A 16662-nucleotide genomic window follows, 5' to 3' on the forward strand; every position below is an offset into this window, starting at 1 on the left:
AAAAATATTCTTCTTCACCTAAAAAATAACAAAGAAAGGTCGTATATTTCACATCCTGTTATCTTGCTACAAGTACAAACATGTATTACCTTTTTTCTTTTTTTTTTTTTTGGTTTTTATAATTTTTGTTCAATAAATTATCAGTAATACAGGCTATATAAATAACACACTTGGATTGTGTTTTTTTTTTTTTTTTTTTCTCTTGATTTTGATTTTATAGTATAATAGTAGTTACGATGAAACAAAAACCAAAGTCACATAAACTTATTGTCGACATTCACCTTCAAGAGATAAAAAAAAAAAATACTAAATAATGCCTATAAGACCCGAGTTTGAGCAAGAATTGGCCCACGTTTTATTAATCGAATTATTATCTTTTCAACTTGCTTCTCCTGTTAGATGGATAGAAACTCAAGATGTCTTTTTGCAAAACCTTGGGAGCGAAAGGATTATCGAGATCGGTCCTTCTTCGATTTTAACCAATATGACCAAAAGAACTATTGCAAATAAATATGAGTCCTTTGATGCCGCTTCCGTTCTAAAGAGAGAAGTATTGTGCCATTCTGTCGATTATGACGCTATTTATTATAATGATGAGCCATTGTTAAAAAGTGAAGAAATGTTAAGGGAGCACGGTGATCACGCAACTGCTTTAGTGAAACCTACTGCTCCTGCCAGTCCTGCTCCTTCCGCTGGTACGAATAAATCTGTTGCTCAACCAATATTTGATGTTCCAGTTGAACCCAAATTCATTGTACATACATTAGTTGCTCAGAAGTTGAAGAAACCATTGAATCAAATTTCTATGCTATGTTGTATTAAAGATCTAGTTGGAGGCAAATCCACCATTCAGAATGAAATTTTAGGTGATTTATCTTGTGAGTTTGGAAATATCCCTGAAAGATTAGAAGATATTCCTTTAAACGAGGTGGCAGAATACATCAAAGAAAACAATGCACCCAGCAATAAATTAGGAGTCAAAACTTCATCTTTAATTTCTAGATTGGTTTCCTCTAAAATGTCTGGTGGATTTAGTATAACTGTAATTAGAAAATATTTATCTACAAGATGGGGGTTCTCTACGGGAAGACAAGATTCTGTTTTATTGACAGCCTTGACTAATGAACCTAAAATTCGATTGAGTGTAGAGAAGGATGCCAAACTGTTTTGGGATGATATGGTTAAACATTATGCTTCAGCTTCAGGGATTAAATTAGATAACATAATCATTGCCGCTGAGCCTTCTGGTGGAAGCAGTTCATGCACTATAGATGTAGCTACACTAGAAAATTTATTTATGGACCAAAAGCAATTAACACAAAGACAATTAGCCCTTTTGGCAAATTATTTAAAACTTGATTTGAAAATTGCTGATAAGGAACTGTTGAAAAATAAGGAATCCTTCGAACAGGTGCAGGCACATTTGGATTGTTTAACTGAAGAGTTTGGCGAGTATTTCCTCAAGGGTGTATCACCGTACTTTTCAAGAAAAAAGGCCAGAAAATTTGATTCCTCTTGGAATTGGGCCAAACAGGACCTATTAGCCTTATATTTCAAGGTTATTCACCATGGACTGGGAGCTTTTAACGAGGAATTGGTAAATGATACCATAAACTTTATAAATAAGTCTAATGCCTTTACATTAAAAATTATGGAGTACCTTTATTACAACATTGATGACAAAAGGGGTAAAAACTACGGCTATGCAAAAAGTTTTATTTCCAAATTACTTGAAAAGTGCAGAATTCATTGTAACTTGAGCCCTGTTTTTAAAAGTGTCACATTGTTTACTGATCCAAATACCTTTGTTGATGCCAATGGGAATATTATTTACAAAGAAATTCGAAGAAATGTAATTGAACTATTTCCCCAAGATTTGGAAACCACAATTGCTACTTTTAAAGCTGATTCTGAAGTTATTGAATCACCGGGGAAAATGAATAGAATCCATAGAATCATTGAAATGGAGGCTAGTAGACAAATGTTTCTTGAAGAAAATAAAGACCCAGAACCCATTTTTGACTTTGATAATGATTTTTTGTGTGTAGATTTTATCAATAGCGTATGCGAGTCACCAATTGAAACACTCGTTGATTCAGCATTGTCCTCATCTATTCCATTAAAACAAAATTCCTTTTTTAGCTTAAAAAGAAAGGACAAGTCTGGTGAATGGTTAAATGATAACGACTTGACCATTTTGTATTTCGATGCTCTACAAAAAGCCCTTGCAGAAGGTGTAACTTTTGATAATAAATATGTTTTAATCACTGGGGCCAGCGTTGATTCTATCGGAACATATATTTTGCAAGGTTTGTTACAAGGAGGCGCTAAAGTGATTGCCACCACCTATTCCTTTGACAGGAAAAAAACTAAGTACTTCCAATCTTTATATACAAAATGGGGATCAAAAGGATCAGCCCTGGTTTTAGTTCCGTTCAATCAGGGTTCCAAGCAGGATTGTGAAAATTTAATTAAATATATCTATGATGATGTGAAGAAGGGTGGATTGGGCTGGGATTTAGATGTCATTATTCCATTTGCAGCTATTTCAGAAACTAATGTTGAACTAGAGAATATTAATTCAAAATCTGAATTTGCTCACAGAATAATGATGACAAATATTTTAAGAATGCTGGGCTGCATTAAAAGAGAAAAAAGATCAAGAAATGTTGATACTAGACCTGCTCAAGTTATTTTGCCCCTATCATCTAATTGTGATACGCTTGGTGGCAATGGTTTATGTTCTGAATCAAAACTGGCATTAGAGGCTCTTTTCTCCAAATGGCATACTGAAAATTGGTCATCTGAACTGAGCATCTGTGGCGCTATTATTGGTTGGACACGGGATGCTGATTCTACATCTCCAAATAATATTATTGCAGAGGGTCTTGAAAATAGAGGTATAGCTACTTATTCCCAGGTAGAAATGGCATTTAACTTACTGGGATTATTAGCGCCAGATATTGCGTTGGCGTGTCAAAATTATCCTATTGTGGCTGATTTAACCTCCGGTTTGCAAAACATCAATAATTTAAAGGAGGTAACTACTCAACTTCATTCTGATTTGTATGAAATTTCGAGTATTAGAAAGGCCATTTCAGAGGAAACTTTTATTGAAAAAAGGGTCACCACGGGTAAGGAGATTGACACTTGCCATCCCAACTTTGAAGTTTCCCCTAAATCTAACATAAATTTGGGTTTCCCAGCTTTGAAATCTTACAATGAAATCAAAAAGTTGTCACCACACTTAGAGGGCTTATTAAATTTGAATAAAGTAGTTGTAATTACTGGATTCGCTGAAGTTGGTCCATGGGGGTCATCTAGGACTAGGTGGGAAATGGAAGCCTATGGAAAGTTTTCCTTGGAAGGCTGTATTGAGATGGCTTGGATGATGGGATTAATCAAATATTTTAGTGGTAATATAGAGGGAGTTCCCTATACAGGCTGGGTAGATTCTAAAAGCAACGAACCAGTAAAAGACAATGATGTTAAAAGTAAATATGAAGCCCATATTTTAGACCATACAGGGATAAGGCTAATTGAACCAGAATTATGCAATGGATATGATCCAAATAAGAAACATTTAATCCAAGAAGTCGTTGTCCAACATAACCTAGAACCATTTGAAACTTCAAAAGAGGCTGCTTTGCAATTTAAGCAAGAACATGGCGATAAGGTGGATATATTTGAAATTCAAGAAACTGGTGAATATAGTGTTAGGCTTTTGAAGGGCTCCGTTTTGTATATTCCCAAGGCCTTGAAATTTGATCGTTTAGTCAGTGGTCAAGTTCCAACTGGCTGGGATCCAAAAACGTATGGTATTTCTGAGGATATAATTTCACAAGTTGATAAAGTCACTTTGTTTGTTTTGGTGTCTGTTGCAGAAACTTTTATTTCATCTGGTATTACTGATCCATATGAAGTTTATAAATATGTGCATGTGTCTGAGGTTGGAAATTGCTCTGGATCTTGTCTGGGTGGCGACTGGGCCTTGCATCGTATGTATAAGGATCGTTTTAAAGACGAATCCTTTCAAAATGACATTTTGCAGGAATCTTTTATCAATACAATGTCTGCATGGGTCAATATGCTTTTAATATCTTCATCGGGTCCTATTAAAACTCCTGTTGGCGCATGTGCTACCGCTGTAGAATCTTTGGATATTGGACATGAAACTATTTTATCAGGTAAGGCTAAAATTTGTATTGTTGGTGGCTACGAGGGCTTTATAGAGGAAAGTTCCTTTGAGTTCGGTAAAATGAAGGCTACTTCGAATTCTATTGATGAATTTGAATGTGGGCGAAGTCCAGCTGAAATGTCTAGGCCAGCCACTTCCACACGTAATGGGTTCGTTGAGTCAGATGGTTCTGGTATCCAATTGCTTATGACTGCTGAACTAGCACTGAGTATGGGCGTTCCAATTTACGGTATTTTGGCTTTTACTGCCACTGCTTCAGACAAAATTGGTAAGTCTGTACCTGCGCCTGGGAAAGGTATTTTAACTACTTCTAAGGAGCATAACTCAATTTTTATGCCCAAAATCACCAATATAAAATACAGGAAAAGTCAACTGAAGTCGATAAAAGAGCAAGCAAAATTGTGGGCCATTGCTGAAATCGAGGCTTTGAGTGACGAGGTACTTTTCGTTCCAGAAGTTCAAAGGACCCAATATGTTGTAGAAAGAATTGCTGAAATTGAAAACCAGGTTGATTACCAAATTAAATGTGCTCAAGATCAATGGGGTAATGAATTCTACAAAAATAATCCATGCATTGCCCCAATAAGAGGTGCTTTAGCTGTTTATGACTTAAGCGTTGATGATATTGATGTTGCATCTTTTCACGGTACATCTACAAAAGCTAATGATACTAACGAATCAGCTACTGTTAATTCAATGATGGAACACCTAGGAAGAAGTGAGGGCAACCCTGTTATTGGCGTTTTTCAAAAATATTTGACTGGTCATCCAAAGGGTGCCGCTGGTGCTTGGATGACAAATGGTGCTCTTCAAATTTTAAATAGCGGAATTATTCCAGGAAATCGTAATGCCGATAATATTGATTCAGCTATGGAACAATACAAGTATGTAGCTTATCCCTCCCATAGCATTAAAACTGATGGCGTGAAGGCGGTTTCTATTACATGCTTTGGATTTGGCCAAAAGGGTGCACAAGCTATTGTTATAAACCCAGATTATTTATATGCTTCAGTTACTGAACATTTATATGAGGACTACAAAACCAAATTAAAAAAAAGAGAAAGAGTAGCTCAGCAGTACTTCAGCAAGGGAATGATCAATAACAGCTTGTTTGTTGCCAAAGAGAAAGCTCCATACCCAGATACTTTACAAGAAAAAGTGTATTTGAATCCGTTAGCTCGTGTGACATTAAATGAAGATAATGAGTTAATTTTTGAAGAACAAACTGTTGGAAACGATCAAGATTATGATAGTAAAAATGCAAGTCAAACTACTAAAATGGTATCTGACTTGATTAATGCAACTAAGGGTCAGTATCATAAACCATTTGAAGTTTATATTGAATTGGTTAATAAGGATTTAGATATTTTTAATGATCTAAATTTACTTTTGACTGAATTTACTACAGAAGAGATTAACTATTGCAAGAAACAACCAGATCAAAGAGCATCTTTTGCGGGTACAAAAGCTGCTAAAATGGCAATAATGAAGAAGTTAAATATTCAATGCAATAAAGAGTATTTAAAACAAATTGAAATAGATAGAGGCTTGGATCTTACACCTAAAGTAAAACTCTATAGCTATATCAAGGACATGGTGACTAAAATGGGAATCAGTAGCATCAATGTGTCAATTATAAATAAGGAGCTACAGGCTATAGCTTTTATTAGTTATTGAGAATTGGCTAGGTGATTTTTTTTTATTTTTGCCATACATTGGGTTTTAATACCCCAAAATATTATTATGCTGCAACTTTATACTAATTGCAATCTACTTGTTATATAAATTATTAAAAAAAAAAAAAAAAAAAAAAAATGGGTCCGAAAGTCAAAAGTGTTTAGCCGTGTATAACAAATATATCGGACTGTTATTTCAATTGTTTTTTGTGACAAGATATTGGTGTCAGCGATCGATATTATTTTAATGAGTAAAATGAAAAAAAAGGACCACAAAAGAAAAAAAAAAATAGAAAATAGAAAATAGAAAGTAATAAATGAATAATAGATACTTAATTAACTTCACTATATATATATATATATTAACATTTAAACTTTCCGTAAGAGGAAAAAAAAGTTTTTAAATAAAAAGAATAATAAAAAGGTTATTAATTAAAATATTAATCACACATACGAAGAAAAGTATTACATGGAAAGTTCTATTTTAAGAAATTCAGAAAAATTAATCAAAACCATTTATTCTTCACCATTAAATACCATGAACACAGAGTGTGATCATACAATACAAAGTGATATTCAAACAAGCACTATTGTATTAAGGCTGGAACTTAATGATAATCCGTACAATGCTGATATTTCCAAATTTAGATCGACTGAAAATTTTTTTACAAAGGACTCTAGCAGTAAAGAAATAAAAAAAATATCATCCATAAAAAATTTAAAACTCCCACTTGATATTTCATACATTTCTGACAGGTTAATTGTTGGCTCTTATCCTGTTACCAAGTATCCAAAACTGTTATACAGAAACAAATTAGAGGATGTAATCCAATTTTTAAACCAAGCCCATGGACACAATAGATGGAAAATCTTTAATTTAAAAGTTGAACAAAGTGATTCTGATTATACAGATAATGAGTTATTATCAATCATTAACAGTTTTAAAGATGCTAATAAACAAGTCGCCTTAACAAATTATGAAAACAACGAATCTATAACTCTGCCACTTACGTCTAATAGCACTAATACCGATACTACCAATCAAAATTCTCCAAGACTCGGTTGGTTCGAAATGGCATCCGAAAAATTAAAAAAAACTATGAGCTATAGTAACACTGGGAGCTACAATAGAAGTTATGAAAAACCACAGAATCTAAGATATAATAAGAATAATGCAGCCTCCAATATCTCACAGTATCTAAATAGATGTGGATGGATGGACCATGCACCCCCAACATTTTTAAACTTACAAAAAATTATTGACAATATGAAACAATGGTTAGATGATTGTGGTGAAAATATTTGTTTTGTTCATTGTAAAATGGGAAAAGGAAGGTCGGGTGTTATAGCTACTGCATATATGATGAAATATGACAATTTGTGTTTAAAAGATGCCTTAGAGATTTTTAAAAATACTAGATTTAAACCGGGAGTTAGCAGAGGGATCACGATACCGTCTCAATTAAGATATTTGAGCTACCATGAACAGTACTTGTCTTTCAAAAAAGAAAGTGATCGTCTAGATATAATTAAAATTTTAAATTCAGAATCGAGTATATTATTACAGTTTCAAATTAGACAGATCCGAATTTTAAAGCCTAGCAATCTTTTATTTGATAAAAAATTAAGAGAAGAATTAATTTTTGAAATAAATTTTGAATGTGTGAATAGTCATAATATGAATAAAATTGAGCCCCTTTTCAAGTATGTGTTTAATTTCAGTGACTACTTATTAAATCTAAATGGAAATATAGTTATGGAAACTGCAACAAATGGGAATAAACTATTAATTTTCAAAGAAAATAAATGTCTCAAAGTTGGTATTTCGGATGTAAGAATAACTTTTTCCTTAAAAACTAAATCCAAACATACAATTTTGAATAACGTATCAAAGTATTCTTCTTATTCTTATTTTTGGTTAAATTTCTACTGGGAAACTTTGTCATGCAGTGTTAAAACACACGAGCCACAATATTATTTGTTGGGATCTTTGCAAAAAGAACAGGCCAATAAAGTCCGTGGTTTTTCCATGGGTCAATATCAAATAAATTGGAATACCTTAGACGGCAGTGGCGGAATAAATGGTAATTTACATAAAGGATTAAAGTTATTTGACAAGATAGAAATAGATTGGGCTGTGTGATTAATGTTTTCTTATGTATCGCTTTTATCTACTATTAAATAATATATTTTTGATTTATTTTATATCATACGTTTAAAGTTTTAAAATATATACTATTAAATTCTTTGTTTAAAAAATGTGTGAAAAAAAAAAAAAAAAAAAAAAAAAAAAGAAAATAAGATATATAAAATTTTGGTTAGAGCAATATCTCATTTATCCTTTTTTCTCTTTTCTTTATTGCTATATATACTATTAATTTGTTCCTTGTCCAGTTTTTCCCATGCGTCTACTACTATCTTGGAAATAAATTCAACGGAATCATTGTTGTGATGTGCTATTGCTTGGATATTTTTTACTTTGTAAGGTGGCGTGATTTTAACTTCTTCTAGGAGAATAATATCTTTTGTGCGATTATCCCACTTTATTTCAGATATAGTTTTATGTAACTTGTCAAAGATAAATTGGCCTTCTTTAGTAACATTCTTTCCTAAAAACAAATCTCTTTGGCCAGTAATTTTCACTTGTTCATCTAACAAATTTTTTACTCTTTCCAAATCAACATAATGTGGCTTCAATGGATGTTTTTTTAAATAAGAAACTGACGATTGTGTATTATTGATAAATTCAATCGACTTGATAAATGATATTTTAAAAATTTTAAAGGAGAAACCGTTATTGTTACTGTTACTACTACCACTATTGTTATTAGAATTTTGCTTTTGACCACTTGTTAAAATAGTTATATTACCACTTTCAGAATTAAAAGAATATATTCTCCCAATAGTTTCCTTACCGAGTAAATTGGTAACTTTTACTGTAACACCAATAATGTTATCTAAATTCATTATTTATTTATTTTTTTCTTTCCCGCAGTTTTTCTTGTTAAATATACATATATTTTTTTTTTTTTAAGTTATAGGTTTAAGTTAAGGGAACCATTAAGTAATTGTGGATTTACAGATATGTTTGAACAAAAAGCTGCAACGCAAGAACTATGAAAAAAAAAAAAAAAAAAAGATGAATATAATTTTTTTTTTTTAGTAGATCTCCTTTTTTTTTTTTTTTTTTTTTTTTTTTTGATTTTTATTTTACTATTATTTTTTTTTTTCTCTTGATGTCCGAAGAACTAAACAAGGACATGTAGTCCGGTATGAATTTAAATAACAGGATATATAATATATATATTTTCCTTTTTTTTTTTTTTTTTGTTTTTTTGAAAGGGCAACAAAAAGAAAAAAAAATTGCTTAATTAATAAACAACAGAAATTAACACAAATTAAATTAAATTAAATTAAATTAAATCCATTTTCATTTTCATTTTTACTTGCATACGTGTACATTTCCCATTCTTCATTTTACCATTTGTTTACCACTTAATAATCCCCAATTATAAAATAAACTTTTTGCTTATTAAATTTAAAGTCTGTTATCAACCATTTTGGATGGATAAAGTCACAAAAATATAAAAAGGTATATTCTAATAGAAAGAGCAGGGAAGTGGTTTTTTTTTTTTTTTTTTTTTCCAAAATTATACCGATATTATAACTGGTTTTTCATTATCCCAACTAACAAAAGACAACTCAATAAAAAAGCAAGAAACCGAGCCATATTAATCAAAATTCGTTCATTATAATTGTTCAGATGCTTCATTCAAACCAAACCTATTCACATTCTTCCGTGTCAACCCATTCTTCTCCTTCATCATCGTCATCTTCTTCTTCCTTGCCATCCCGTTCTTCATCTTCCCCTTCAAATTTATCAGTAGATTCCCCTAAGGAAGAAGATATAAACAATGGAGTAAATTATGATTATGTGACATATGATATTGCAGATCAGCTTCCTACTACCGAAGAACAATATATTGAAGAATTAGAGAAGAGATTACAACAGTCGTTGGACAGAGATCCAAATAATATGCCCGACAATAATAGTATTTTAAAAAGCATTAATCCCAGAAAAGAAGATGACCAAATGCATAGTTCGTTTTCTAACGTTAACGACATTAATATCAATCCTGTTGCAATTCATGGTGCATCTTCAGGAATAACATTTCAAATACCTAAACGAGTTAGTAGTCCAAAGTTACTAAGAACCAAATCTCAACCGTCCTCATCAAACTCTTTACGTTCATTAGCAAAATATAAAGAGGAATCATTCTTACCGCTATCCTCCTCGTCTTCCTCTTCATTGAATAATAAGCCTTTGTCATCTTCGTCCTCTTCACTATTGAAAAGAAAACAAGATAATATAGAGACAAATAATACAATTTTAAACGAAACAGCGAACAGAAAAAACAGAAGCAAAACTATTACTAAAAAAATTGATAAACAGGATATAGAAGAAGAGTCGAAAGACGTTAATACTAATAAAATTAAGGATGATACTAGAAAATATAATGCTTATAATGTTAAGCGAGTACCTAAGTTTGAAATTAACCTTGGGGAGGACGAAGAAGAAGAAGAAGAAGAAGAAGAAGAAGAAGAAGAAGAACACAACCGACAACAACAACAACATGGAGAAGATGATGATGATGATGATGACGATGACGATGACGAATTTAATATTATACAAGAAAAGGAGCCAGAAGAGCATATAAAAATAAACGAATTAGATTTTGATAATGAAGATGAAATAAGTGAAATCAGAAATGAGGAGTTACCAGATTTCAGAGATTTTGAGCAAACTGAAGAAGAAGATGAGGAAGATGAAAATAACGATTTTGCAAAAGTCGATGAAATTGACGGCCCCATTTCCAATTCTCCCAATAATAATTATGATGATTCCACCACAAATTTGACAGTGCATAGAGATATTCCTTTAATTCTGGATCAAAATATTGGATCTTATAATAACAGTAATAATAAAGCACACTTGAATACATATAATAAAGATCACGACGCTAATTCTACGCAAATATACAAAAATGACTCTGAATATTTAGCGTGTCCATCTAGTTACCTTGATAAAGACTATAACATTCCAGTAGCTAGTGATTTACAAAAACAATTGGATAAACGGGCATCTGAGATTATGCAAAGTGCAGAACATAACAATTTTTATGGGAAACAATACAATGGTATTTATCAACCTTTAACAAAGCCTCTACTGAATTGGGAATATAAGAGCGTATATTCTATAAACCATGAAGTTTCATCTTGGTTCCACTCTTTAGGTGATTACAGATTAATTGAACAGGCAATTTGTTCTATTGAAGATATAGATACAATATTAGACTCCTTAATTGCTGACGACATTGTAAATTGGACCAAGATAGCATATTACTCCATGGGTGTTTATGGTAAATGTTCCAAAGTCAATGAATTAGAAAGAAGTTTGATTGAAAACAATTTGAATCTAAATAGAAAGGCAGGCTTGAAAATTTTGAAAATATTTAAAGAACATCTGATATTGTGCAGGGATTCCAAGAAAAAATTAACCAATTACACTAATCTACTAAAATTGTCTTCTACCGTAGTCTATTTAATGATAACTGTGGCGCTATCAAAACGTCGGGATTATTCATCTACTAATGATGACAGAGTGAGTGAAATAACTGAATTGTGCGACATTATAGATGATTTAGATTTGTTAGTGTTTTTATTACAGTATATAGAGCATTGGAGATGGCACAGTCGTCTGGCTATGAGAATTCGTGATGTCATTCAAATTTTATACAAGTTAATTGTCTTACAATTCGGGGATGAAACTATTTTCAAGAATGCAGAAAAATATTGCTATAAAAAAAATGGTATTCCGTTTCCAGGATATGATGATCTTGCTGATGTAAAGACAGGAAGTGGTCCAGGAAAAACAAAATATCCCTCCACCAATTTTGAACAGTCATCTAAGTTAAAAGTTAATCCAGTTCAGTTTGAATCATTTAAAGAAGACATTACTTCCAGATTCCCAGTCGCAGAATTAGATTCATATATGGAAGAAAACTTTGATAATCCAAATTCCTTAGCGCAGTTTTTAGAAATTACAAGACCCAAGTCTAAAAACATTTTAAATAATAATCTACCGGCCCCACAACAGGATTTGCAGCTATCTGGAAAAATTGTACATACTCCATATCCATCACCCTTGTTGGAACCTATGTCTATGATGTCTAATAATAATGTATCTAACAATACTAATTTTGTCGGAGGCATGAAAAAAAGTAATGGTAAAAAAACCTTTCAAGTAAATTTGGCCTATCCCTTTGTTTTCCCAGTCAATGAGCCTACGAATTTCCATGAATTGCCATACAATGTTCAGGAGGCCATGGATATAATGACTCATAGTGTTCAAGAAACTTTGGAAAGTGTTCAACTATCCTATGAAAAAACTTTATTTATGGAAAAAGAACGTGGTTGGTTAGATCCAAGTCAAGACAAGAGAGTTCCTCAAAAATTTTGCTATGAACAAGACATCAACACTAACCAAAACGCCAAAATTATGAAAAGGATTGAAAGGTTGTATGAAGGTGGACTACCAACCTTTAACTCTTTGATTTACGTTGTCCTTCAAATCATTGAAACGAATTTAAATAATAAAAATTATGATAGCACCAACAGTTCCCAAAAAGCTATTTTAAAAAGCAAAACCACTGTTTTGGCATCTTCTTTGGGCATAGTTTATTTATTATGCAAATGGTTCAGGTTGAGTCATATATGCAAATTTGAATATTTTATCACTTTGATTTATGATTCCAAGTATGTTGATATATGTGCATCTTTAATTGAAAATAATTTTGTTATTGACCGTTATAATTCTATTTTTAATGTGGAAAATGATATAAATGATTTTTGGACATATTGTTCTAAATACTTTAAAAAAAGTGATGGCATTTTAGAAGCACAGGAAAGAACAAAACTTAATGTGGGTATTAATACTACTAACGACGCTAGTATAGTTAGCAACGATAATAATAAAAAAACTGATTTTGATAGTGACGATGAGGGAGAGGGGATAAATGGGTCGTACTCTGAAGATGATCATGATTTAAACATAATATATTTAAATGTAGAATTTTATTCCTTGTCTTTGCTTCAGCAGTTGTTAGGTAAAAGAACGCAGAGATTGAAGGATTTACCCCTAACTATTGGGACAGCTTTTAAGAAACTATATCAAATTTTTAATCTAACCTTATATGATCCTGTTTTAAAGATAATAAAAGAATTGACCCCTTTCAAAAATAAAAAGTGGAAGAGCGAACACATGGATCTAATTTCTGGTGTTTATTTATATCAAAAATTAGATTTGTTAGATAATTGGGTAACTGGTAAGGATATCAATGGTGAAATTAATGATGCATGTGGTGAAGAGATTGCATTACGTGCCTTGTTACAATTTTACAATTTTAGACATTACAAATCTCAAATGGAAGTGTTTGGTTATGCCGAAAAAAAAAATGATGGGATTTTTACAAGAGAAACTGAACAATCATAGGAAAAAAAGAAAAAAAGGAAAAAAGGAAAAAAGAAAAACATATATATATATTTGTAAAATTGTTATAGTTTTTATTTGTCTATTTTATTTTAGTGCTCTGTATGAAAATTACAGAGGGCTTATTATTTTCTTGTAATTATATGAGATTCGTGTCATATTATGGACGTTTGGATTATACAGAAAGCTTTTTTTATTGTAATATATTTTTTCGTGTGTGTGTGTGTTTTTTTTTTCTCTTTTTTGGCGTGCTAATAAGATTGTTATTTTGTGGTCATTGTTTATCCTTATCGCATAAGCTTTTCCTCCCTCCTCGCTCCTTCGTTTTAGTGAATTAATATTATAAGATATACTTGTTCTAAAGATTATTAATAATAACATAACAAACTGGGAACCAATAATATAAAAAAAAAAATATACCAAAAGCTAAAAATCGTTAATATTAACAATTAGGTATGACTTGGCATGATGATCTATTCAATGTGATATCTCAATGTGCGCCAAAAAATGTTTCTTCACAACAAAAAAAACACCTATATTCAGATATACTTGATTTATTAGAGAGCATAGTTATTGATCAAAAAAGGCTTTTTCAAGATTCTGTTTTGCGCAGATTGATTACCCAATATGAGGGGATAACTAGTCCAATTGATGACCGAGGTTCAAGTCTAGAGACTTTGGAAAAATGGAATAAACTTTACAATATAATAAAAACATTAGCAATGTGCACAGATAAAAATTCAATGATTCAACAATTAAAAATGTTAAATACAGTACTTTCTCCAATAAGATCCGATAACGGTTCTTTTATAATACCAAATAACAACATTATTGAAAGTCCTTATTCCAATAGAAGAAATTCTACCATAGATTTAGATTCGCCGTCTCCCATTGAAAAACATGCGAATAAAAATTATAGTAACCGTGATTCATTTGAGTCATTTGAAAACTTGGAGGATAGACTAAGCGAAATAAGGAGCCGATCTTCTAGATACACACATATCAGCAAAACAAACGGGTTAGTGCCCTCAGCACTTGAGGATTATACGGAAACTCTGAGGGCGTTTAGTGATAAATACTATCCTGATTTACTTTCTGAAAATGAGCTTCTAAAACACATGTCTTACACTTTATTAGGAATAACAACAGCACTTTTCCCCATCAAAAATGACACAACGATACAAATACAAATACCAACTAATGTTAGTAATGGGGACAGCGCAATATTACACAATATTTTTGAAGCTTCTATTCTTTACCAGTATTTGAACAATTTTTTACAGAAAATTCAAAATTTCAATCACAATTCTGTTGCATATAATATAACGCCATTGAAAATATCATTACTTTCGAAACTTCAATCAAATTTGCAAACGTATATGGAATTTGTAAACCATGATGTTGTGTTAGCTAGATCGTTGAAGGAGGTGTATTTATTAATTTATGACAAAATTCTAGAACTTAGATTTTATAAATATGTTATTGATCTAGTGCCAACAAAGCATGGTGATGAATTGTTGTCATTTCTAAAGAAGTTACAGAACCATGGGGATAAGGAATTAGAATATTGGTCTAATGATTTGGCAACAGCAATGCAAGGTCTTTATGAAACATATTTAATTAATTGGTTGACCAAGGGGGAATTGGATGCTTCCTTTTCCAGTAGTCTTGATTTTTTTATATATTACGACAATTCTGCTAAGAAAGAAGAAAAAACAACTTTAAATTCATCCTTACTTATGAATACACGTCATGGAGGTTTCATTGATTTGGATAGGTACAAACTGAACAAAAATAAGATACCATTTTATTTATTTTCCTTTTCTAAGAGTCTAAGTGAAAAGTTGGGTTACAAAGTGTACGAAATTGGAAAAAGTTTATTGTACTTATTATATTACTGTGAAGAATTTTCCTGGGTTAATGAATTTACCAGAACTTTTGAGCAGCATTTTTCCAAAATCAATATTTTTGTAAAACAAGAAGAGTTTATATCCATTATCGAGAAACAATACTATAGTGTTATTGATTATATTCACAAAGTCTTAGAAGATAAATACTATTTTATGGAGGTCATTAAAATGCTAAAAGATTTGTTACTTATGGGCAACGGGAATTTTATCAGCATTGTTTTAAGAGAATCGCAGTCTTTTTTAAATGCTGAAGCACAATTTTTACAAAGCTCTGCTTTAACTAATTCGTTAAGGATTTCCATACAGTCAAGCTCGCTACGTCATTTGTTGAACAAATATGATAATAATGAAATAGTAAATTGTGTTGATGCTCGTATCTTAGAATCAGGACATGGGTCAATTGGTTGGGATGTGTTTACTTTGGACTTCATAATATTCAAACCATTAGAGATTGTGATTGGTGCTGATAAAAAGAAAAACTATCTAAAGATATTTAATTTTTTGTGGAAATTGAAAAGGGTTGAGTTTGAATCTCTTAAATGGTGGGAAACGAATAATTCTATAGTACGGGATTTTACTAAGCTACGCCAGGCGGAAAGTAATAATAATAAACCATTAATTAAAGATATATTGTCGAAATTTTCAAAGATAAATTGTTGTCGTCATATTATCTTCACATTTATCGAAAAAGTACAGAGTTATTTATTTTTATTTTTTATTGAAGTGGAATATTCTAAATTTATGAATGAGTACAGGTTATCTATCAACACTAAGAATAGAGTGGGTATGAATAGTAACGACACTAGTTTCTCTGAGATAAACAACACAGATAACATTTTATTGCCTTCTGGGATAGGTGTGCCTTTAAATGGGTTGGGCGACAGTTTGAATATGGAGGAGCTTAAGGAATTACATGAAAACTTTATAAAAAGTTTAGTGGATCATATATTATTAACCAACTCTAATAATAATTATGTAGGAAAAATTTCTGGGCAATTTTACTCTACTTCATTAACTTCAATGATAAAAAGCATTTTACAATTTACCAAAACTTATAATATCTTAAATGAGACTATGTATGAAATTTATTTAAAGTTTAATTTATCCTCGATTGATGGTTTGAATTCTATTTTATCTAAATTCAACAACTCATTGTTACAAATAGCTAAGGATTTTAAAGTTTTTGAGGAGCAAAAAAATGTTTTGCTAAGAGACTTAAGGTTGGATACGAACTTGCCTCAAACAGCTTTAGAATTAAGTAATTTTCTAAGGTAGATAGTGTGATCATGTAGTTTATTTATTTATTTTTTTGGAAAACTGTAATATATA

The 16662-nt window shown here is 31.3% G+C and overlaps 5 protein-coding genes across 5 annotated transcripts; 4 read left to right on the plus strand and 1 right to left on the minus strand.

Moving 5' to 3' along the window:
* Window positions 1-313: 313 nt before the first annotated feature.
* On the plus strand, window positions 314-5875 carry SCDLUD_002874 (uncharacterized protein; the record flags this gene model as incomplete). Its single annotated transcript, XM_046077538.1, has 1 exon — window positions 314-5875. One exon carries the CDS (start codon window positions 314-316, stop codon window positions 5873-5875), a length of 5562 nt encoding a protein of 1853 aa, XP_045935315.1.
* A 468-nt stretch (window positions 5876-6343) lies between these two features.
* On the plus strand, window positions 6344-8017 carry TEP1 (putative phosphatidylinositol-3,4,5-trisphosphate 3-phosphatase; the record flags this gene model as incomplete). Its single annotated transcript, XM_046077539.1, has 1 exon — window positions 6344-8017. One exon carries the CDS (start codon window positions 6344-6346, stop codon window positions 8015-8017), a length of 1674 nt encoding a protein of 557 aa, XP_045935316.1.
* A 188-nt stretch (window positions 8018-8205) lies between these two features.
* On the minus strand, window positions 8206-8841 carry LSM12 (Lsm12p; the record flags this gene model as incomplete). The annotated part of the gene is made up of 1 exon (XM_046077540.1): window positions 8206-8841. One exon carries the CDS (start codon window positions 8839-8841, stop codon window positions 8206-8208), a length of 636 nt encoding a protein of 211 aa, XP_045935317.1.
* A 796-nt stretch (window positions 8842-9637) lies between these two features.
* Window positions 9638-13426, plus strand: FAR11 (Far11p; the record flags this gene model as incomplete). Its single annotated transcript, XM_046077541.1, has 1 exon — window positions 9638-13426. One exon carries the CDS (start codon window positions 9638-9640, stop codon window positions 13424-13426), a length of 3789 nt encoding a protein of 1262 aa, XP_045935318.1.
* Window positions 13427-13878: 452 nt separating this feature from the next.
* On the plus strand, window positions 13879-16608 carry SPC98 (Spc98p; the record flags this gene model as incomplete). The annotated part of the gene is made up of 1 exon (XM_046077542.1): window positions 13879-16608. The coding sequence occupies one exon, from the start codon at window positions 13879-13881 to the stop codon at window positions 16606-16608; it is 2730 nt and encodes a 909-aa protein (XP_045935319.1).
* Window positions 16609-16662: the final 54 nt, after the last annotated feature.

This window comes from Saccharomycodes ludwigii, chromosome III (assembly GCF_020623625.1).
Source record: "Saccharomycodes ludwigii strain NBRC 1722 chromosome III, whole genome shotgun sequence".
Taxonomy (NCBI): domain Eukaryota; kingdom Fungi; phylum Ascomycota; class Saccharomycetes; order Saccharomycodales; family Saccharomycodaceae; genus Saccharomycodes; species Saccharomycodes ludwigii.